This window comes from Numenius arquata, chromosome 10, assembly GCF_964106895.1.
Source record: "Numenius arquata chromosome 10, bNumArq3.hap1.1, whole genome shotgun sequence".
In the NCBI taxonomy this organism is placed as follows: Eukaryota; Metazoa; Chordata; class Aves; order Charadriiformes; family Scolopacidae; genus Numenius; species Numenius arquata.
The window spans coordinates 36,491,187-36,515,251 of record NC_133585.1 but is presented as its reverse complement, the minus strand read 5'-3'; the positions used below and the strand labels follow the sequence as shown (position 1 = coordinate 36,515,251).

Here is a 24,065-nt window from a genome sequence, read left to right as displayed (position 1 = left end):
ACTGATGCAAGTCCTGGGCTGAGTACTTCTGAGTGAATGGAGCACAGCTGTCGCTCCATCTAGCCAGGCTTTTATCGTGGTCGGATCTCTGTATAGTCTGTTCAAATAGAAAATGTTTTCAACTCATTCCCAAAATAATTTCTGGGATGCAGGCAGGACGCAGGAGAAGTTCTAGTCCAGTTTGTTTTTGGAAATGCCGATAGTTTCACACCAGATGACTCACATCCTCCGTTCGGACACTTGATGGACACATAACCAGTACCAGCTTGTGACATCCTGCTTGTTCCTTCTTTAGCTGCTGCAGCTCATTGGCAAAGGTCTTCTTTGTCTTCATACAGCCCAAGAAGGTGAAAAGCTGTTTCTCAGCTCTCCCTCATTTTTGATGCCTGTGTTGCAATCATCTTGCTTCCTGTTACAGAAGTATAGTTGCTCTTAAAAATTCCTGTTTATTGGAACTGTGGATGAGAGCACAGTATCGCACAGAAAAATAGTACTCATCTGGGCTCGCTTCTTATTGCTCTTTGAGTGAGAGGGTTTGCAGATGTGGGTTTCACTGGAATTAATGGCCATCCAGCATAGAGGAAAACCTAGGGGTTTTGGGAGATCAAATTTCTTGTGTTCTACTGTTACTGAAATGGTTGTGTTCGTTTTTAGCTGCAATCAGGTTGGATCCTATTGCCTGTGCAAACTGGCTCGATGGGATGGAGCTGCAGAGAACAGGCATGTATTTTCTGTGAAGGGGAGAAGGGAGGACCACACGTCAAGCTGCAGGCAGTCCAAAGAGCTCATATAAGCTGCTGTATGGGCTTTTTCCCCTCTTTTAAGTGATGTTTTAAATAATCAAAGTTAGGTTCTCAGAAGGAGATGTTCTAAAAATGGTTGGAATAGAACAGGATCTTCTGTGAGGTTTAGGACGACATGTACTTTGCTTCCTCTTCCTTCTCTTCTCCAGAAAAATGGTGGTTCCAACACAGTGTTTGGATTTCTTTTGAGCCACAAATACCAAAATCATGTAGAAGGCGTCTGGTGGATTTTATATGGTATTGGGTGTAGTTTCTTGCGTTTTGCAGTATTGCCCATCCTGTGTAGCTAATGGTTGAAAAACCTGACCTTTGAGGTACAGTGTCACAGCTACTCCTGTTGAGGTTAGGCTGAAATGCAGTGTAGATGCAACTTCCTGGCTCCACTGTTTTAAACACTTAAAGGCTTGATTAATTTGTTGTTCTGAATGCAATGATGTGAACAACCAGGGAAGAAAAACAGCAAACAGCTCATCTGGATTTAGGTGGAGGCCACTTTTGGCTTATAGCTTGAAACAAGCCACAGGTGAAAGAGAAAACATTTGTGTTAATCTGAACTAGCTGAAAAATCAGTTTAGACTTTGAGTTAATTCACAGGCAGTAGCTAAAAGCTGTGTGACACGACCTTACCAATTTTTTAAAAAAATAACTGTTCATTTTTTAAAAATAATTGATTTAAATAAATCCACTTTTTGTTCCTAATGTGTATAACACCATTTCTTGTGTCTTTGTTGTCCTTATCCACTTTTGCAGTTCTGCTTGTTTATTGGTTGTATGATGTAACACTAATTGATACGGTTCTGTTAGGAACCGCTAGAATATCTAGCGAGTGATACGGTCCTGAATGGTCTTAATCATAGCCCAGACTCACACCTCTGACAATCTAGCTGTATAGGGCTGCATGTCTGGTGTTGTTCTATAAACATTAAGAAATACCTCCGTAAGAAAATTGCCATGAAAATTTTCTATTTTTTCTGAGCAGTTGACCATGCCGTAAGTGGTCCTTCAAGGAATTTCATGGGTTTTTAAATTGCTTTTATGTGAAATGAAGATAGAAGGATAACTCATGCTTATTGTGGCCAATTCGACAGTAGCTACTTACTTTGTAATAAGCATTTTCTTTGATGAAAAATGGCATCAAAAAGCTGGAGATTGGAAGCTTACTATCTAGGCTGCAAGCTGAAGCTCATGCTGTCTCTGGTTTCAGGCTTGGAGCAGTAGGATTCACTGTCAAGTGCTGAAATATCATGATGGCTGTGAAAATGTGCTTTTTTTTTTTTTTCTTTCTTCACAGTCAAACTGCAACTCCAAGCAGAAGAAAGAGGAGTGGTGTCAATCAAAGGTGTAAGTGCCAATCGCTTTCTGGCTATGAAGGAGGATGGCAGGTTGCTGGCCTTGGTAAGCAGTGGTTTTTTTAATATATATCTCTAGATGTGTCTATTTGTATTGGTAGGTCTTCTCCTCACTCTGTATTGAGCAGCCTCTCCTCCAGCAGGACTTACTCAGCTTCTCTGTGTGTGATTTACCAGGGAGAAATTAGCTCTGCTAATTTTGGTCAATTAATAGAACTATGAACTTAGGAAGAGATGAGTATGTCTGCCCTCGCCTAGAAGCTGCAAAATTTAACTGGAATGGCCTGTCTGAGAGAGAAAACTTATAGTGGTCATGTATAGAAGGAAACTATAAGAACAAATGAAGAATGAAGTCTCTCCTTCTCTCCCCTTCCCCCCCCCCCCCGCCAAGTAATTTTTTTCTCTTTCACTTCCTTTCACATAAGGTGATGTAAAGACCCTTTTAAGGTAGAAAATAAAGCCAATTTTTTAAAATTTTGACTTATATGTTTTTGATAGTAATGTCAATCTACTGTTTTCTCATTTTCCTCTTTGTAAAGAATCAAATTTTTTTGGACATGTGTACTTCTAAACTAGGAAACTGGCAAGAAAAACATTTTTGGAAATGTGACGATAAAATTAAAAACCTAAAGTTATTAAGTGTAGGTAAATTAAACCAGTCTCTAGACTAGTTTTAAACTCCATGTATTTTACTGGTACCAGCTTAATTTTAAACTGTTTTAAAGCCACTATGTTTAGCAGACTCTGAGAGTTAATAAGGTCTCCTAGAGGTAGATTATAAATTTTGCTTTTAGAGCTGCGGTTAACATTAATTTTGCTTATGAGACGTAGATACTGTAAATCTCTTGTCCATATTTATAATCTTCAGTGCAGACAAACTTTCAGTGCTTGTGAAGGGGCACTGCAGGGCATCCTACTAGAATTTCAGTTTGAAATAATCCCTGGTGCTTTGCCGTCTTCAGCACAGCCCCATTCAGCTTCTGCGCAAGCCCCCACCAGTACCAGGGGTTAATAATAAGGTGCATTCCTAACCCCAGCTGACCTACAGCTAATGAGAGACCCGTGCCAAGGGCTGCAGAAATTACTTGTGATTTCCCTGAGTTCTGCCTCTGCCCCGGTGACATTATCCTGAAGGTAAATGAAACACTCAAGCACTTTTACACGAGCAGGGGTCCCTGCTGCGTTCCTCAGCACCGTGCCTCTCTGGCTCCAGAAAGCCTGTTTTGCTTATGGCTGCGAATACAGTTAAAGAACCTGTTTCAAGTTACAGCGTTATTTACTCGGGTATTGTGTGACAGCTCAGTTGAAGAAAATGTGAGTAGTTGTCTACTGTGCTATTCTTGAATTAAGGATAATTGGGAATTTCCTGTGGTGCTGGTCTGGTGGCATTCGGCTTCCGTTCAAATTGCCCTCCTTACCCTGAGAGCCAGGGAATGGTCAAAATAGGGTGTTTAGCACCAATTGTAAAATTATAAACAGCTGGGTGTGTTTATATTTGGGATTTCCAACCTGCTGTTGTTGCAGGGTGGGTTTTGGTTGTAGAACGTGCTTCCCTTGCAGCTATATGCAGCGATTTTAACTGCTTAGTTCTTGTAAGGCGACGTGCTTGGAAAGTATCTGCCTTTCACTCGGAATTACTCTCTCTAATCTGGTAAAGTTGGATCACTTTGTCCTTCTCGCTTAAGCTTATAAAACATTTGTTTTGTTTTGCTTTGTTTCTGGAAATGGGTATTACTTGAATCGTGTTTACTGCAAACAGTGCTTTCTACAGCTCTTCATTTTTGCTGTTCATGGGTGAAAACTCTCTACTATTTAAGATTTTGTTTCAACCAGCCTGATGAATACTGCTGCAATTCCATGATCATTTTCTGCAGCACAAGCAATGTTTTTTCCATGAGGATTTCTGTATTATGACTTCCAGCAGTTTGTGGCCAATTGTGCCTATAAATGCGTTCGTGAAACTGTTCCTAATTGCCAGCGCTTCTTTTCAGTTTGAGCAGCGCTGTGTTTCAGCGAGAGCTCTCGAAGTGCGTTTGCTGGAAATCTTTGCGGTGAAGTGAGCTCATCAGTGCTCATGAATTCGTATCTGCTGAAACCTTTGGTTATTTCTTTTAAAACATTACGGAACTTTAATTTCTAAACACCTATTTAGTTCTCTAATCCACTAATCACTCAAGCACTATTCTGTCCTTTTTAACATGTTTTGTTTCTCTTTTTTTATTACTTTTCAGTGTCAAGGACCAATTTGCCTTGTATCCTTGTTTTATAAATGTATCAGCATCTTCAAAAATACTTTCACAAATTATTATTTAACTATTAAACTTCTTCACTATTTTTTATACTATACTTCTTCACTATTTTTATATACTATATTTTAACTATTAAACTTCTTCACGGTGAGGGTGGCAGAGCCCTGGAACAGGCTGCCCAGGGAGGTTGTGGAGTCCCCTTCTTTGGAGATTTTCAAGACCCGCCTGGATGCAGTCCTGAGTAACATGCTCTGACATGCTCTGGGCAATCCTGCTTCAGCAGGGGAGTTGGACTAGATGATCTCTATGGTCCCTTCCAACTCTAAAAATTCAGTGAAATTCAGTGAAATTATTTAGTCCTGGTTTTCATCTAGTTGGATGCTTTTGTAATTACTTTGTTGAGACATGTCTTTGTGGTTTGTTCCGAGTTGGATTTTGCAAAACGATTTATTGTGTAGCCAGCATATCGCTGTGTACGCTGGTGACTTGCGTGGTGGTGCAGCGGGTGCCGCCTTGTCTTGGAAGCTGGATGTTAACGGCGTTTAATTTAGCAGCTTCATGCTCCCTGCTTACTAACAGACTCCGTTACTGTACTCGGGGGGAGAGGTAATCTTTACCAGGTCAGTCACTGGAGGAAATGGCTGGTTGCTAATGCAGCCAGTTAAAACCTCCTCTTGGAAGATGCTGTTGTATCTAAAAATATTTGTGCAGAAATGTATCGATTCTATCAGATTTTTAATGGAAAAATTGAAATGTTTCATTTCTGATATGGCTTATTTTGACTTTCCAGTTTCATTTAATTATAATGATGAAATATTTTTGCTTTATTTTTGCAGAATTAAATGTTTTTGATTATTTAATTTCATGAAGTCGTTTCTCAAAATTCCCCATGATAGGAAAAATTGCACTTTTGACTAACTCTTATATTTAATGAGAAATAATTTGTTATTTAAGGATATGACCTGTTTGTTTGCCTGTTGTGCTTATGTGGTTTCGCTATGAGTGGACAGGTTTTGCCAGACTGAAGAACTTGACTTGAAAGGGAAATTCTTCTCTTTTGGGTGTTATGGATTAAAATCATGGTACAAGAATATTTGTGAGAATAACCATTGTTTCCTGGCCCTTTCGTAGTTAGAAAAGGCTAAAAGTGATCATCACCCTTCTCGGGTCATACTCCATCTGCAGTGGTAGTTACAGGTTAACCCTCTGGTTTCGGTTTTGAGCATGAGCAGGCTTGAGGAATTTTAATTCTTAATCCGAGTCCAGAATGTCAAAGATAGTTAATTGGCATAATGTGATACTAAGGAAGATGCAGTTTGCACTGAAAAATCAATCAGTGGGTGGTGTTTGGCTGTGCAAATAAAGGAGAAAAAACATTGTTGTAGGAATTTGCTGCCTTTTTCGGTCAGTTAATCTTCCCTGGGTGAATCACCTGGAGGATTTCAGTGGTTACTGGAAGCAGAGACACACGGTAGAGCGTGGTACCAGCAGGGCTATGACCACCACTGCTAACGGCAAAAGCTCCTGTACTCAGCATTTTATTAGTCGCTCGGACTTCTCAAGTGTTTCCCCTCCCTTTAGCCTTTTCATGAAGGGCTGTAGAGTTGAGGTATTTCATGAGGTACTCTGAAAGCTGTCGCTGCCAGGTCACCACTTTGAATGCAGCCTAGACCAAAGTCTATTTAAAAAAAAAAATAAATTTGATATCTAGGGTTTTTCCAGGGGCTGAGGTTCACAACGCGGTGTCTGGCATCCCACTGTGCTGGACAGCAGTCCAGCTTCCCAAAGGTCGCCTCTGGCAGATGTTAAGGAATACACAGTTCATGAAGCTTGAACTATCATTTGTCACCTAAGCATTTGCTTTTATGTCAAAATATTTACACTGGCAACGTACTGTAGGAAAGCACTGGTATCACATATACTTTGCCGAGAAATAAGGACTTGCGTGTCCAGAGCGATTCGCATGGCTCATTTCAAAATATCTTTATTTTATCTATATTTTTTCTTTTTTCATCCTTTTTTGATTATTTTTTTAAAACACCCATAAATTGCCTGAAAATTTTTTTGAGGAGTTTAATCTGTTTTACTTTTTCAACCTCTCTTGGCGTTTCCAGAGGTGCCACTGCTTTGGGAAGGAGGCGCAGGCGAGGCGTGAGCCGGCTGCCATGGTCTCTTTACCAGAATTTACAGCTGGGGCAATTGTGCTGAACTTCCCTAAACTCTGGTTAAAGTTTGGTTTTGTTCTTAAATGCTGCTTTTTTTTTTTTTTAGTACGGTTTCTGTGCCCTCTTAAGGCTACTGTAATCCATTTCAGGCTGGATCTGTGGCTTGAGATGATTAATGCATCTGTTTTCACATTGCTGGAATGAACGGCATTAAAATACAATTTATCTTGAGAAAGATTATTTAAAATACAAATAATACAAAAATTATTAATTTTATTTCTGCAATTTGAAATGTAAAAATATTAGTGAGTTATAGAAATGAGAAATTGCATAAGGATTTTCTCTTAAGTTGTTTTCCTTAGAAACCAAAATTTGTATTTGAAAATGGCTGGAGGAAAAAACGATTCTATTTGAAGACTTGTTTGGAGACAGATCGCTTTATTCCAGACTGTATTTGAATGACTTAATTGCTTGTAGCTACAGAATCTTGGCGTATCTGAGGACTTACTCTTCTCTTGTATGTTCTCGTGTGTACTGTATGAAGTCTAAGTTTTCCAAGCTCACTTGTTAGTTCTTGTTGGATACTTCATATATTCATGAATATTAACAGCAGATTGTAACGAAGAGTAGCCTGCTTGTTTAGGAAGTTGCTTCACATTCCCTGTCTCCTCTCCAAGATTTTTGCATGCTTTCTTTCTGATGACTAGCTTTTCTCCTCGTCGGGCATTCCCAAGTATTTTCTGGGTAAGTGAGTGAGTGTGACTGAATTGGTGGGCTGACAGATGCTGTGTGTGAAAAGAAAGTGCCCCCACCTGCTCCAGTAGGTTTCTGCAGTGTTGAACTTCTGCCATCTGTGTCGTGGAGAAAAGACTTTCTCTCGCTTTCAAGTGCTGGTCCCGCAGGCGGGTTTGCCGCAGTGAGAGCGCTGCTGTCCACTGACAGGGGCTCTGCTGTTGTGAACCCGCCTTGGGATAACTGCAGTTGAACACCAGCAGTCATCCTCTTCCTACAGAATGAGATCTTGCCTGAAGCTGTTTGCTAGTCCTCTAACATTCTCCATACAGAGGAACCGTGTGGTTTCTTGCTGGTGGATTTCAGACAGTGAATAAGTGTACCTGTTTTCTGTGGTCTATGAACAGCTATAAATAGTAATCATAGGTAAACTAGCTTGGGTTTAAGTCCCCCGGGCAGTAACAGCTCTCCAGAAGAATTTGTGGGTTATGGTTTTGCAAAAGCTAATGCCTACCTTACGTGATCTCACTGACAGGAATGGGATCACATGAAAATGAAGACTCTCTCTTCAGTACGGTCACCTCGAGGCGGGGTGGGGGGGTTCTGCTGTGTGTGGAATAAAGTATATCACACTCTATTCCTTAATGGCAGGCTTACCTTTGGAGGGCTGTAGATGCAGTTGAGTCTCTTCTCATGGTGATGAAGTACAGTGTATAAGGAAAGACATACCTAGTAATTCCCCTAATAGGTCTCCCAGCCTCCAACCAATCTCAGCTTTGGGCCCTTCTCAGCCAGGAATGGTTTTTACCTAGTTAGTAAATTTCAGTGAATTTCTTTTCCGTGAACTTGCCCAAAAGTGACCTGAATCCATGTAAGCTGGGGAAAACCGTAACTTCCTGTGGCAAGAAGCTCCACAGCTCAACTTCCACCTGTTGTGTGAAGAACCACCTTCTTTTTTATTTGTAGGTGTGACAGCGTGTTAATTCCATGCAGGTGGAGTTGTTATTGAAGACTTATTTCCAGAAGCAGAGTAATTCTGTAGATGTACTTCTAAACACTAGTAGAGTATGCTTGGTCTCTATGTGGAACAGAACTCTTTGCCAGGTCTGATCTTTTCTTAAAATTACTTTAAAAGTTTTGAATTTTAAAAAAATCGTGAAGTGATGCAGGCTTGCTACTGTTTCAGAGCGCTATGAATACAGACTTGAATTAGCTTTAGGAATGTTAAACCTCAAAATGAGAAAATAGGCAAAGGCTGAAACTATGCCGTACTATTTCTCTATCTGATAAAAAGGTTGCTTTGAGGAAGGCAAGGAAATGCTCCCTTTTCTCTTACATCCTGCTTTTCTTTTGGGTTAAGGTGTAACCTAGGATGAGATGGCAGAACTGTTGAGCTCGGAAGTCAGGCTCTCTCAGTAGGTGCTAAGGGACAGGGTTCTTCATTTGTCTGACGGAGCTTCAGATCAGACCAGACCTACACAGTGACAACAAACTACAATCTGCTTGGTCTGCGTTAAAGACAGTAAATTAATCATAGTCAAAAACTGTATTTTTACAAGAAGTCTTTCTTTAAATGTGAAGCATTTCAGTTGAATTTCTTAAAACCAAATGTATTGCTAACTTGCATTCTCAGTCCCATGAATCTGAAGAATTGATTTTTTTGATGGAATATCAATAATCCTTTTCTTTTTCCCTTTTAGAAATGTGCAACAGAAGAATGTTTCTTTTTTGAGCGTTTGGAATCTAATAACTATAACACTTACCGATCGCGCAAATACTCTGATTGGTACGTGGCACTGAAAAGAACTGGACAGTACAAACCTGGACCAAAGACTGGACCTGGACAGAAAGCAATCCTTTTTCTTCCCATGTCTGCTAAAAGCTGATTTCCATGGCGGATTCCGAGCACATACGCCACACTACACTAAAGACATCAAGATTCCTACTCCTCTCCACAGTAGCAAAAATATAAGCAATTATTTGCTAATATTAACTACTTTTGCAGATACCAGATTAAAACATGAATGTTTCATACTGTCTTTATATTGCTCTTTAAACCTGTTGTACCAGTGTGTGTGGAGGTAAAATTACTTGGAAAATACATTTTCAGGATCAGTAACACTTCTGTTTTCTGCTAGATCTCTTATGTAGAGCTATTTTATTTACCTTATGTTTGCTTTACAGAGTAAAGGAAACCAAATCCGATGCAAACTTACAGCAATATTTACCTTTAAAAATAATTTATATCTCTATAGCTTACTAGAGAATAAATAATTACTTTCTAATAATTACCTAAAAAATTCCATGGATAATTTTAATATGGTCTAAATAACACTAAAGTAATAAATGTAAATTATTAATCTACTGAAATGTGAAATGTACTGCTATCATGTAATGTTTCTGTAGGACTCAGGCAGCTCCCTGTGGTATAGTTTGTAGAATCGGCCTGTGTAGACAGCTGGAAACTCTCTCGTGGTTATATCAATCTTATCAAACCCTTCCCGGTATCCGTAAAGTAAGAGTTTAGCTACGTTGCTGGTGATGGGAGTAGCATCTTTCGTCCTAACAAGCTCCACGAGGTCCATCCATTCACACCTGAGGCACTCCTGCTGGCAGAAGCTGATGTTGAAGGAGGAGGGCTCCAGGCGACAGATGATGTACATATCTGACTTCCCGAAGGCTCCAGGGTGTTGGTGTTGCTGCCTTATGCTTAGGATGGACTTGAACTCTGACTTGATGCCAGTCTCTTCAAAAACCTCTCGAACTGCTGTGTCTCCTAGGTGAAAAGAGCAATCCTTACGATACACAGAAGAATACCTTAACGCTCTCTAAGCCTTTTGATCGTGGAAAATTTCAAACTCAAAACGTTCTCTGTTCTGCTTCATAAGCTGTTCAGAATGTAAGCCTGTTTGTTTCGACACAAGGATAAGCTGATTTTTTTGGTCCCCAGTTGCTCTATGCCTTGCTTGTGTATATCCGACAGAATGATGAAAGTAAGGAACTTTCGATACTACTGTACAGGGCGTGGTTTTGAAACAGACATTCTGATGGTCGCTGGCTCCACTGGTTTCATAATCCAAGATAGCACTGCACCCTTTTCTCAGTCCTCTGAATCTCAGCCCTCATCTCTCTCCTCGCCTCTGCCCAGTTTCAGATTCAGACCCCGTGCAGCTGAACACCTGTACGTATGTCAGATCACGCGATCAAATTGCTAAGTTTTATTGCACTTTGCCAGAAGGAGTAACAAAATAGGTAAAAATACTGTTTGCAGAAAGTTGGCACTAAGTTATTTTCAAAATGTATCTTAAGTGTCTAGTGCCATTTGAAACGTGCCATAGTACCAGTATACCATGTGGAAATTTTCTTGCAGAAAACACGCTGCATCCATGCTGCACGTGTACATTTTGTGTACATCAGCCACAGTGATGTAGGTGTCACCTTTGCCGTAACTTAAAGGGTCAAGAAGGTCTGTGTACTGCAATTACAGCAGAATTACCCATCTATTCAGGACTCTACAAAAAGATTTTTCTCTTGAACAGCAACTTAAATTGAAAAGCCCAAATAGATTTTTTTTTTTTAATTTTTTTTTTTAGTCAAGTCAAATCCTACTGGTAGGTAAAATACCAGCTTTTTCCAAATCTATGTAAACTCATAGTTGTGTCTTGTTTGAGTAGTAAATGCATACAGCTGTTTTGCAGTGTTACCTGCTTCAGTTAGTTCATTTTCAGAAAGAAATGAGCGTGTTGGCTTACGTCTGAAAGCAAAACACGTTTTACAAGACTTTGTAGAGATTTGCCTTCCTATGGAAGCTTGCATTGTGACATGTCAAAGGTGAACAAAACAGACATTTTAGGGCTAGTTTCAAATATTGGAAATAATTTCAGGACATACAGTGGCTAGCAATATATAAACAAAACAATTTATCCAGCAGAGGCCAAACAACTCAGTGTTAATGGCCCTGATTCTGCACATACTTCTGCCTCAGCTCAACTTCCATCCTGCAATGGAACGAGCTGTGTGAAGCTTACACCAAGCGTATAGAGGTCTGTGTGGGATTGGAGACCCATTAATACATGGTGCCTGCAAACATTTATATTTGTGACTTTATTACAGTAGTATTTAGTTAAAAGGCTACTGCATATGGGGAAGAAGTACATGGGGGAAGACACTCATTTACCATTACTGGCCCTGCATTTTATGTGGGCCAGAGAGGCCTCTGCAGTTCTCTGGTTTAAAATAGTGGTTGTGAAGCAGACTCCACGTGGCAAGTGGTTTTATTATTAGGCAAGGGGCTGTAGTACACAAAAGCGCTCAAAGAAGGTAAACAATTGTGATCATGAGGAATGCTGAGGCAGGCTATGGTAAAAGAAATTAAATAATTAGGAATTCCATTTAAGCATTGAGCTTTGCTTTTAGATAAAGTGCCTTTTTCTGTTTCCCTTTTATTTAAATGTGTATATACCTATAAATATATAATGACAGTTAAACTAGAAGAAACACTAGGGCTTGAGTTTCAGAAATACTCAAATACAAAAATATGTGCACTTTGCTTAATCTGCATTATGAAACTATTCAAATTACTTGCGCAAGTCAGTTTGTACTCATTAAAATAGGCAGCCATGTATTTTGTCACTTCATACAATTACAGGACTTTCAAGCATTGTAGTTGCAATTTGTAATTGTAAATTGAAATGTATTCCCTTGAATTACTGTGATTTTATAAGGTTTTATGTAAGGATGAAAAAAGTAGAATTAATCTCTATTATATTTTATGCTTCACTAATTTATATCTTCTTGTAATATTAAGATGTGATGGAGAGAATCGTAACTTTTATTCTCGTATAGTTTAGTAGTGGCAGGAGGGGAGTTGTAAGAGACTTGTTTCCTCCCAGGTGTTTCTCAACACCTACATCCAGGCTCCAGCCATAATCTCACCTCTTACTTGAGGGATGGCCGCTGGCTTACTCGGTGTTCCTCTGGCAAAGCTGTTGCCAGTTCTACTTGTTCTTTTTCCTCAGTACAAAAATCTCTCTGGCATCTCCTAGAAGTGGAGCCTGGCTAGACAACAAACATGGCTTTTGGATTCTTCTGAAAACACCGATCCATTTCACTATATGTACTTGCATTGTCAAGCAAATAATTCTGATTTCTATCACTGTGTTTGACAAAAAGACTTAAAATGTGACTCATGAGTTATGAAAACTACAACTCAGCCGTATCCCACTCACTAGAAACTTTCTCCATGAATTGAAATAATGAACTGGAATACAAGCCCTCCACATGTTGTAGGAAGACTGCTCAAAATAGTAGATATTTCTAAGATACGCAACAGTCAGGGAATCTGGGCTTGATACCCAGTTTGCCAGAGTTGCTGCATTGCTCTGGGCAACATTTTTGAGTTCTGCATTTTTGAGTTACTGGAAGAATGTGTTCATACCTGAATATTGATGTGGGGCTAAATTAATATAAGCAAATATACAAGAGCTACCTAATAACTGCAGTGTAATTTAACAGTTAACCAGTCTGTGGATCGTAATTTTAAGGGGTGAGATACAAGGAGAAAAAGCACCATTTTCTCTCTGTTCATAAACACCCTTGTTCATTCACCTCTGAACATCACTGCAGCAGTGTTCATCATCACCTGTGCTGGGCAGAGATGACAGGTTTCATTAAATCAGCATTGTTTTTTAATACAGAAGTGCCTTAAGTCTCTGGTTGAAAGTAGGTGCCTGGGACTCAGGCGCTGCATTTAATGCTGGTCCTGTGCCAAAGAACTCTTGTTCATTTCATTTGTTTAGACTAAGGGTGGAAGGAAGCAAGTGTACTTATTTCTGTTTTGCACGTAAAAATGGAGAGCTGGAAATTTTTGCCTAGTGCATTGTAGAGCTCGCTGTGCTGGATTCCAGTGCGAGCTGAGAGCTCCCCGTTTCAGCTTTATTTGGGTTATATTCCGATTACCTTAATCCTCTGCACTTTTGGCTCATATTACAGCGTATCCAGCAAACCTACAAAAAATAAGCTGGCTTCAAGCACTTATTTAAGAGAAATTGTGGAAAAGGGTAAATGTTGTAAACACAAAGCTTCTCTGCCCTGAACATAACGTTACCCCATTACCATTACGGTCATGGGATCACGTCACTTCATCTATTCACCGTTAATTCAAAGAAGTGATTAGGCATAGGAGTGATGTGGGTCACGATGTTTTTCAGTACCATTAATGTCTTTATAATTCTGTTGACGTCTGACCTGTTGTCCTAGCACTTACCAATGTCTTCGCCTGGATTAGAGAGACCTCCTGGAAATTTCCACGCATTTAGAGTCTGTATTGGAGGAAAAAAAATATTACTGAAGTAGGCAGCCTGTTTCGTACTCTCTAGTATGAAGGAGACAATTAACATGTGACCTTTTTTGTTGCTGAAGTTGCAGTATTGTGATTACTCTTACGAACATCACTAAGGCTTTAAGTAGAAACTACTTTCTTCTTGCTAAAGTGGTGTTCAGAGATATCTACAGTCTGTAGGAAATATTGGAACAAAACATCTACTGATTGAAAATACAAACTGTCTAACAGTCATTAGACAACGTTGCTGCTAGATAACTAGATAGAGTAGTTGAATATTAAAAAAAAGCTGCTACAGACTATATAATCTTATATTTAATCACTAACGTATTCCACTTCCATGGTTTTGGCTTTTAAAAAATGTATATATATTTAATCTTACAAACAGGTATTATGATTGTAGTACTGTTCTATACTGCACTGGCTTTAAGATAACTTTGTGTGTCTGTAATAACCATTTAGTGTAATTTGTCGTTTGTTTTCATGGAATACAAAAACTGAGGCCTTGTGTGTGATATGTAGAAGCATTTATTGAATTGCAATAAAGTTCAGTACTTAAAAACAGAATGTGAAGCGCAGACTTGGTGCTGTTAGTGATACTGGTAAAGGACTCCCAGTTCCTACACCTCTTGCAAATGCATAAAGATTTGTAGGTTTTACCTTTACACCTATGTAAAGGTTTTCCTTTTACTTCTTTCCTTGTTAAAAGTTTATATAGGAAGAAGTTAACCTTCAACTAGAAATTAACACAGTAAAAAGGTACACTCTGGGGAAAAAAAAGAGGTGGCTTCTCTTGTACATGCAGCACAGAGAGGGAAGTTGCGTGCTTTCCAGTGATTTGAAATCCCACCGACTTCACTGGAAAATGTTTTTTTCTGGGCACTCTTAAAGGGCTTGGATAGGAATTTAACATAACAGATTAAAAATAGTGCAGATGGAAAATACATATATTTGTCTGTTGGCTTTCAGATTTGCTTTCAGTTCCTGGAAATTTTTCTTTATGTGCTGTGGAATTGTCCTTTCATGATTAAACCCAAACAGCTCTAAAAATTGCACTAGCTGTTTAAATTTATTTTTTTTAAGCTTTCAGAACATAATTTTTATTAAAGGTTACCATTTCAGGGAAATCTTTCATTTCATGGAGAAGAAGAAGGGAGAGGAGTGGTGGAACTGAGAGTGGGAAACAGACACCCTCCGAGCCAATTTGCTTGCACTGGAATATTTTCTTTGTTCACTGCACAAGAAATGTGTGGGTATTCATATGCTTCGGTGTTTATGCTTACTTTTATCCACTTGCTACAAGAGAGCTGTAAAGAGGAGAATCAGAAATAATCATTTTTTCCTTTCACCTCCCTCCCTCCCTGTGTGAGGTGTCCGCTTTGTTCTGGAAAGGTGAGCTGAAATCGTTGACCTGGAATATATCCATCCCGCTTTCCAGAATGGGCTGGAGGGCGGATGGTGCCAGGCTGGTTCCTCTTGTGTTTTGAGGCCAGAGGCTAAGGAGGTAATGTCTGGCGAGTATGGAATTGCACCTACAACCTGCACAGAGCATCGACATCTCACTGTAAAACTGGATAGAGATACCTGCATTTCAAATGCCCGTGGGCGAGCTTTAACAAAACCACAGCGTTAAGAAGTTAAACCTTAAGCCTCCTGGACTTAGGAAACTTCAAAATATGCAGAATGTGTGATTTCCGCTTTTACTCTTTGTTTTAAGACATTTACTAAAAGGTAAGCATTCAGTTTTATAATTTCTGTGTGCTTCAAAGGAAAAATAAAGGTAGCATTTCTAAAGTTTACAATGTGCTGTTCTGTTCCTGGAGACTCACTAGAACCGGAACTGCTTTTGGATCCTACAGCTTGCATGCTGGGTTTATCTTTTCATTGGTAATTACTGAATGTAAACCTGAAGGTCCTGCTATAGAGAAGTCCTTGAAATTTTAGTTTATGGTAAGTAAAATCATAAAATTAATAGTTTACAGGAAAAAAGAAAAGGGTGTTTCTCTTCCTCTGAGCTCTTGCGTTACAAGTGGAACACGCTTTATGATTGAACCTGCATATGAAAGCAGCCCCTTTCACTGAAGTTGATTAACTGTGACGTAGTCACCAAGGAACTGATGTTTCCATCATCTGAGATCTGAGAAGAGATCTCTTAGTAGGTATTTCAGGAAAGATAGAAAAATGTAGCCAGTGAGATTCTGGCATAGTTTAACTATATAAAATGTAAATGATGCATCCAAGTTACTTCATACTTCAGTTAGCGTATGTAAGTTTTGATTGTTTCCGTGTTAAAATTGCAGTTAATCTCACTGTACCAGGGGCGCTCTTATTTAATTTGCAAATGGAAGCTAAGTATTTTTTAAATGGAATAGCACAGGCAGCTGCTAATGAGCCTGTGAGCATTCTGCACTTGCTGTATTAGAACCCAGGCTGGCCTGATGGTGGCTGAGAGCCGTTACCGGTGATGGGTGCTTGGTCACCTCACGCCACATCACACGGCCCACCACCACCACACTAACACTCTCTGGTTAGGCATTCTCAGTAGCGAGGTCAAGCATCTCACTTAGCGAGAAATGAATGATCTTTACACCTGCTCTACAAAGGTGGTGTCAAGGTCATGGCCAACCATGTTACTGCTTATTTAAAGCCACAAGCATGCCTGGAATTTTCAAAACCAAACAAAATCAGAATCCTTCTCCCAAAATCTGCTTTGAGCCACAGGGGTTTTCCAGAGGTCTGCACGGATCCTACCACAAGGTCAGGGATTCTTGGGTCAGGAGAAAACACAAAACTCAAAGCAAAAAGGATACTGATTCAACTACCAGTTAGAACTAGCAACAAAGGCGTTGATTTTCAAAGTCTATTTTTTTCCCTTCAAATGCAATCTGTTGATAGATGTGTTGCAAGACACACACAAATTAACTACCACAATTTTGTACTAGAATGAAAAGCAGATCTTTGTACTATAGAGTAGGCTTATCTAAATGAACGTCTCTATTATGTAACCCTATCACAAACTTACCTTATTTCTGTCTTGTACCACCAACACCTTTCCAGTGCTTTCATCCAGAACAGCACCTAGTAGACAGATAATATTGAAAAAGATTAAGACTGACTACATTCAGTCTTAACAACCATAATTTAACATGTTTTGATAAAGCAGGACAAACCCCTAATGATACTCAGTTTACAGTTAGCAAGATTTGTCTGGATGAATCACAGAAAGTGGTTTGTCGGTGGAAAACTGATACACAATGAAATATTAAAAAAGGTTAAGTATCCTGTATAAAAATTCAAAGTTAGCAGCACCAACAAAAATACTTCCCACATTTAAGTTCCAGACTAGACAAGAAATGAAAAGAATAATTTGCTTGTGTTAATATTATCACAACTAAAGAATGCAAGATTGAAGACGTCTTCCAAATAACCTAGCAAAGCAGCTTGCGTCAGCAGAGACGTGTCTGTAACCTTGCTCAAAGAACAGAAATTTTTCCAGCGATTCTGGCCGAGTAGCCACAGTGGGTGAGAACCCTTCTCCAGTGAAATTCACGATGAAACTCCTCCCTGTTTTCTGGTTAATAATACACAAGGTTTAGTAGTCACTGGGCTGACTATACCGATGATGTTCAACTGGTTGACTATAAACTGATACTGTACTACCCAGCTAAGAACTCATGATAGGAACTGCACAGTAATCTGAGTCCATTTGTTAATCAAAACGCATTGCTTCCAATTGGAAAAGTGACACTTTCACTTGATTCATACATCCTGATTTTTTTAAAACTGTTAAGTTCAGCTTTTCCTTTTGTGCTCATGCTCAGGCCATGACTTTCTCCCACAGATTACAAGTTTTCCTACTTTTTAAAACCCAAGTGCTTTCATGTTTAGTCATCATGTCACACTCACTGGTCATACTTTCACAATGTCTTCCCTTTAAAACAGGTATTTTTCTCAGACTTTAAAGTGTGCTGTGGTGAGCAGAATGAGTACAGTGGTGCAGCTTACCAGGCTCTTGTCCACGTCAGTCATGGATGGGCTTCAAATTAGTAGGTAACAATAAAAAAATGCTTGTATCATTTTACAGCAGGAAGAAGAGTGGATGGACAGATCTGTGATGATATACGCATTTAAAATGCTATGGGGACACACTTCCACAGAAGGGAATTATTAAGGAATGAGTGTCCAGCTCAAAACATCCTGTTTTTTAATAATACATGGCAGATTTATGTGTAGGAGGAATATTTAAAAGATGAAATACCAATCTTCCTTCAAGATATGTCAAAGGACATGCTTGAAGAGGGTAGTCACATATCTGTCTCCCCGTGGCTTCTGACTTTGTGATTTCATTCCTCCTGCACATATTTAGCAGTGCCCAGGTTCAAGTACTGCACCGATTAAAAGAGGGAACAAAAGGAAAGCAGGAGCTACTTTGATGCATGCTGTGATTACAGGGATTATTTTCTAGAAAAGACATTCTTCAGCCAAATGGTTTGCTGAGACCAAGGAGGACTGCTGAAGCCAGGAAACTGCAGTTTGAATCAAACAGAAAGAACGTCCTCTCCACTGTTCCCCAGAAATCAATGCCTGTGAATGTAATTTTTGGCAGTGAAATTCTCTGTGAGATGTCCAGAACCTCTGCTAGATGATACCTAAATCCAAAGCAAAAAGAAAGGAAAAACACTAATGGGATTTGCTGTCTGGTCTCTTTTTCTCAAGTGTAACTCGGGAGTCCCTCTGCTGGGGCTCACTGGGCCACACCTGGTTATAGTATCTGTGGGATGAGAGCCTGGCGCCAGCCTCTGAACTGTGGTTTTAAAAACTCCCCCTCTTGCTACAAATGTGGTACCTGGAGCTTTAAATCACCCAATGCCAGGATGACTTTCTGGAAAGGTTTACACTTGTAGCCTAACCAAGTAATTGCTATTTCAACACTGCTTTGTTTTCAGTGTTCTCTTTTGGGAAATAGGTAAGAAAATTATTTAATAAAAAAAATATTCCTTAGACAACTCCAGACAATGAGTAATGGCAGGGGGGGGAGGGGGGAGGGGAAGGAATTATCTTCATTCTACCTGTTTTCTTTATGACTGATGTAAACATGTACGAAAAGATATTCAGAGTTGTAGAGCACTTGTCATCCATGTAATGAGTGCACGCCATGACTGCTTGCATTGTAAACATCAGCAGACCAGAATAGGTACTACTTTGTAAAACAACTTGGGAACTGCTTTTAAATCACTTGTGATTCCTTGGACTATCATAACCTATCTAACTCCATCTTCCTGTGCAGTTTGCCATTTATGCAGCTGCTCATTTTACACGTTTCCTTAAGTAAGAGGACTGGCCAAGGCTATCGATCATGCATGTGTGTGAGTGTGTAGAGACCCTTCTCTCCAACTCCAATGACTTTGTTTCAACAGCTAGATTAAGGTAGGTAGCAATGAAAAGAACACCTGTGTTGTAAAGGCTTATACTACACGTGAGGGAGAAGAGAATGACTTTTACTTTTTTCTCTCCTTCTACTTTCCTTCCTCACTTGTCCTCCTATGCCATTGTTATGTGGGACATTTACAAACACGTCACTTTCTGGATGGCAGAACACTTCCTCCTAGGAGGTGGAGAATTTTGGAAATGCTTTTCAAAAACATCTTAATCATTTCATACACCAGAAGCTTTTCCGTGCCTTGACATATTTGGAAAATCCTGCCGCCTACAAACGGATGCAGTAAGCTTGTTGGAAGACACATCACATATTCCACTATTTCTAAACAATAATGGCCAAGCCCAATGAGTAACGTTTGCTACTCTCTCTGCTTGGCGACTCTGATCTAGTCTGGCAAAATATGACCTGACCTTGCTTATTCACACCTTTGTCATCGCTTGGCTAGATGATGCCGAGGCACTAGCCCAGGCTGCGCAGCACTCGCTGTGTGGTGAACTCCAGACAGGACAAAAACCAGCTGCTGGTCTAGTTGGCAATGCAGGCTCGCTACATGCTGTCCGCTCCCAGTGCCGGGTTCCTGCAGGCCAGCAAACCACCCGCAACGCCTCCACTGGGTATTTTCAGGATGCTCAAGGGACTAAGTCCTGTATTTAACTGACTGGCCACAGCTTTGAGATGAAGACTCTCATCAGCACGTTTGCTTTTCTTTACTTCAGAAACTTTCTAAACCACAGTTTTTTGTGCAGGAGATAAAAATGCCTAAGGTTTGGCACATACACACAATACAAATGCATGTATTTAAATAATGTAATATTTCAATAAAATTAATTAAAAATAGAATGAAGGCCTTCCACTACCCAGGCTCTCCCTCCTGAAATAGAAAGATAACAGAATAACCGTATGTTAGGTGGTATCCATGCTGCTTAGTGTATTCTTGGACTCTGTTCCAGATCCACTGATAATGAGTCGAACAGAGGGTAAAAAAAAATACTGCAGTCATTATTTCACACACAAAAATCTGTTTGTTTACCTGCACAAATGCCCTCCTTAAGTCTTTACCTCTTTTAAAGAAACTCCCAATAATTAATAAAAACATACACGTTTGAAAATTGGTAGCAAAACCCACATACATTATATGTTGTGCAATTTTTAAACCTGTCTAATAAATTATGAAATCCATATACCTGCATTTATGAAACTTTCTTCTCTCAAAGTTTTTTCCTTACTTGCAGAGTGCAAAGTGTTTATCTCAAAGTACAACAGCAAATTATGCTTTGAAAGTGCATTTTTCATATTTTCAAATGTTTGAGAGCTTTTCAAAGTTATGAGTTTTCTTGTATTACATCCTTCCTGATAACCATCAGGCTCACAACACGTTACATGATTTTCTTTTAAATAGAACTTTCAGCTATGCAAAACCTACTTCAAAAAAATCCCCTTTCAGTTAATCATGTTTCCTCAAACATGCAAGTTTTAACTGTAAGGAGTAACACGGTGCTTTTGCTAGGAGAATGCATTATCTTACTCGAGTTTAATGCCACATATTTTAATGGTGAGATCTTCATACCTCAGGAAAACATGCTCTAACATGTCCATTGAAAAAATCCAAGCCCATCTTCAGCTTCTATGCTGCCCTCTGCCGGCTTTGGAACTGAAAACTCCTACTACTGGTAGCAGCAGCACTGGTTTTGTAACTGAAGGCTTTGTTTTTCCAAAACTTACTTTCACCTGACCTGCTGCTACATAGAATAATCCAGTTTTTATAAATCCATACTAACTAGATTTTTCAAATTGCTATTTATGGGGCTTAAAACCACTTGTTGAAGAATGAACGTCCCTGCAAACCAAGGACAAACAAGTCAAGCTTTTAACAGGAGAGATCTGCTGTCCCTCTGCTGTAACTGCTGAGTGTTATATAGCCTTTACCAGTGCACGAGGGATACTGGTACTACTTCAGATTACAGGAGATTACTGAATGATGGGACAGGTAATTGCATATCTGTGGAAGACTGCTGAGAGAGGGGGCAAAACCATGCAAATTTGGTGAAGCCAAGTTCAAGCTGACTCATCGTCAGTTCCCTGTGCTGTATAAGAAAAAAAAAAAAAAAAAAGGAACACCGTCTTACCTAGTTCCTTGGGAATTTCCTCCGTTTTCAGAGCAACTCCTTTCCAACTGTGGTTGTGGGAGGTCCAGATGGGTAAGAGTATGATGGCCAGATGTTTGTTTGTTTGTAAAATATACTTGTTTGGGTTGTGGACTTCCAAGCACAGCTTGGAGCAGCTTTTGGACTGTTGTAATTTAGCCTAACATTTGTACTAGCTCCTAAACAATCCCTGTTGGGTCAAGTTCGCCCCATTTACGGACCCTAATTTGAGCATAGTTTAGACAGATGCATATATTAAGCATCTAGAGTAAGGACAGGGAGCAGAGAAGTGAATTTTTTCTTAATGTTTGTAGTTACTTTTTCACTTTAAAAAAACTGCTTGAACCTTGAAATCCTACCACTCTTACTCGCAAGCAAAAAGCCAATATATGGTTCTCAAAATGGTGTTCAAAACCAGTATTCGTGAGGTAATTTCAAAGCTTTAGGACCACATTTTCTTCCCCCTGAGCTGTTTACTGTTTTCTCAGACTGGAATTGTTTCAAGGAAACTCTCTTTCTTGGCCAGTTTTTAACAACACACAGGGATGTACAGGCGCAATTACATGCTTCACTTTGTAAAGTTACCCAAAGAGTAAGCAGCTGGTTTCCAAGCATTGGCTGTGCAGAGGAACAGTCGATTTCCTACTGAACCTGGTCCTAGGGCCTTGTTTGAAAGGCTTTTTGTGGATCCAACTGCTTTTGTAACTAACCTGCAACCCCCAGCTGGTGGGTGGCGTACCCTGGTAGCCTGCTGGGCCCTTCTCCCAGCCACAGCGTCAAGGTGGACGAGCCCTGTTCGGCGTGATGGAAAGCAAAGCCTTGCGAAGCGGCTGCCTCTGCAAACCTGCTCTGGAGGATGGGGACGTGCAGCCAGACGGCCAGGCGTCCTTCCTCCCGCCACTGGGCCACCGCGCCTGCAAGAGAGCGAGGAGAGGAGGGTAATGGTTGCTGCCACTCCCAGACCCCCCGCCTTGTCTTTGTTCCCTCCGGTCTTACACTTTGTCGCGCACGACAATTGGGATTAACGCATGAAAATCTGTATTTTCACCTCATTTACTACAGGGTCAAACTACCGTCAAGTGTGTGATGGTTTGAGGACCCCACAAGAATTTATTGTTGTTCAGACGATTGTGACATTCACAGTATGAAATAACCCTCTTGGCCTGCTTGGGTCAAGTGCCTGGGCCTCACTCCCCCTGATACCCCGCACCTGGCTAACTTGAAAACACCGAGACCTTGAAATCCACATCCCATAGCTGGCTATAAAGTAAATACTTTCACAAATTCAGACACTAGAGTCTTCTAAAAGCACGGTTTTCTCAGGCATGAGAAATTAGTCCTGCGTCGCTCAAACCAGGACACGGTGTAGGAACGTGACAGGAGGAGTGGGGGCGCCGCCATCTTGGCACCCTACGAGGTGCGATTTGGCCTTTACACGTAAAACGACGGCTTTCGTGTTGCGATCGGCCATAAGGCACGGGAAAGGCATCTTCGCTGCCTTCCACCGCCTCTGCCCACATCCTCCGCCACACCTCGGTGGCTGGGTGTGTTTGTGGAGGACGAGGACCGCCCGCCTGGCGCAGCGGCGGCTCAGAGAGCTCTCTCACGAGTCGAGCCACCATGGGGAAACCCGCCGCCCCCCATCCCATCCCATCCCACCCCGCCGGTCCCCGCCCGGCACTTGCCCCGCAGCCACCGCCCGAAGGCAGCCTGCTCCAGGCGGAGGGGAGGGCGCAGCTCCGCCAGATCCACGCTCACCCCCCCGAACTTGTCCGGCCGCGGCCGCAACCCCGCCAGGGCCCCCCAGCCCCGCACCCGCCACAGCCTCACCATGGCCGGGCAGGGCGGCGGGAAGCGGCCGCCCCCTGGGCGGTGCCGCCCTCTGCTCCCGGAACCGCTCGGCGGCAGTCGCCGGGGCAGCATGTCCGCCTCCTCCAGAAGGAAGAGCAAGGGGCGGCCGGTCCCGGGCAGCGGTGGTGGCTGTTCCCCGGGGGCCATCCCTTCCCCTGGCTCTGCCCAGGGCGGGCCGCTGCCGCTGGGCGTCGCCGATGCCGTGGAGGCCGGTACGGGGGTGCGGGCGGCGGGAACGGGCTGAGGGCGGCTCGTTTGAAAATGAGTCCCTGCTAAGCCGGGCTCCCGCTGGCGGGGCCTGGCGGGACCCAGGGGCTGCCCCGTCCCCTCACAAAGACGGGACCTGCGGGAGCGGGGGGGGGAGGGAGGTCTCTCAGGCAAGGCTGAGACACCGTGAAATTCGCCTTTTATTACGGTGTGGAAGAGTAATGGCCTCCGCAGAGGGCTAAAACTGGGTGGGAAATCCAGTAAGCAGCAGCGTTGTAACCGTGTGTGGTTTTGGGCCTGTCAGAAACACCCGCGGTGTTTTACAGCGCGGTTCCCACCCAGGAGAAAGACATTGATGTGCTGGAGCGTGTCCAGAGAGGGATGAGGAAACTGGTGAGGGGTCTGGAGAACGAGTCTTATGAGGAGAGGCTGAGGGAGCTGGGGTTGTTCAGCCTGGAGAAAAGGAGGCTGAGGGGAGACCTTATCGCTCTCTACAACTGCCTGAAAGGAGGGTGTAGAGGGGTGGGGGTTGGTCTCTTCTCCCAAGAACAGGTGAATAGGACAAGAGGAAATGGCCTCAAGTTATGCCAGGGAAGGTTTAGATTCGATATTAGGAAAAATTTCTTCACTGAAAGGGTTGTCTAGCATTGGAACAGGCTGCCCAGGGAAGCAGTTGAATCGCCATCCCTGGAGGTATTTAAAAGATGTGTAGAAATGGTGCTGAGGGACATGATTTAGTGGTGGTTTTGTCAGTGTTAGGTTGATGGTTGGACTCAATAATCTGA

General features: G+C 41.4%; 2 protein-coding genes across 2 annotated transcripts in view; one reads left to right on the top strand and one right to left on the bottom strand.

Moving 5' to 3' along the window:
• FGF2 (fibroblast growth factor 2) overlaps positions 1-9,184 on the top strand; it is a 28,617-nt gene extending 19,433 nt beyond the window's left edge. Inside the window, exons 2-3 of the mRNA XM_074155218.1 lie at positions 2,095-2,198; positions 8,999-9,184. Of these exons, the coding sequence (XP_074011319.1) occupies positions 2,095-2,198; positions 8,999-9,184 (290 nt within the window). The remainder of the gene's footprint in view (positions 1-2,094; positions 2,199-8,998) is intronic.
• Positions 9,185-9,429: 245 nt separating this feature from the next.
• On the bottom strand, positions 9,430-23,062 carry NUDT6 (nudix hydrolase 6). Its single transcript, XM_074155217.1, has 5 exons — positions 22,908-23,062; positions 21,933-22,136; positions 16,661-16,716; positions 13,564-13,618; positions 9,430-10,074 (listed from the first exon to the last, which is right to left on the bottom strand). Exons 1-5 carry the CDS (start codon positions 23,053-23,055, stop codon positions 9,686-9,688), a joined length of 852 nt encoding a protein of 283 aa, XP_074011318.1. The 5' UTR covers positions 23,056-23,062; the 3' UTR covers positions 9,430-9,685.
• Positions 23,063-24,065: the final 1,003 nt, after the last annotated feature.

Bases quoted from the DNA above. Each gene is read 5' to 3' on its own strand.
- NUDT6 (XM_074155217.1), bottom strand. From the start codon at position 23,055: ATGGTGAGGCTGTGGCGGGTGCGGGGCTGGGGGGCCCTGGCGGGGTTG. The intron at 22,137-22,907 runs GCAAGTGCCGGG...GCTCTCTTGCAG, and splicing joins CTTCGGGCGGTGGCTGCGGG to GCGCGGTGGCCCAGTGGCGG. The intron at 13,619-16,660 runs GTAAGTTTGTGA...CCTCCAATACAG, and splicing joins TGGTACAAGACAGAAATAAG to ACTCTAAATGCGTGGAAATT.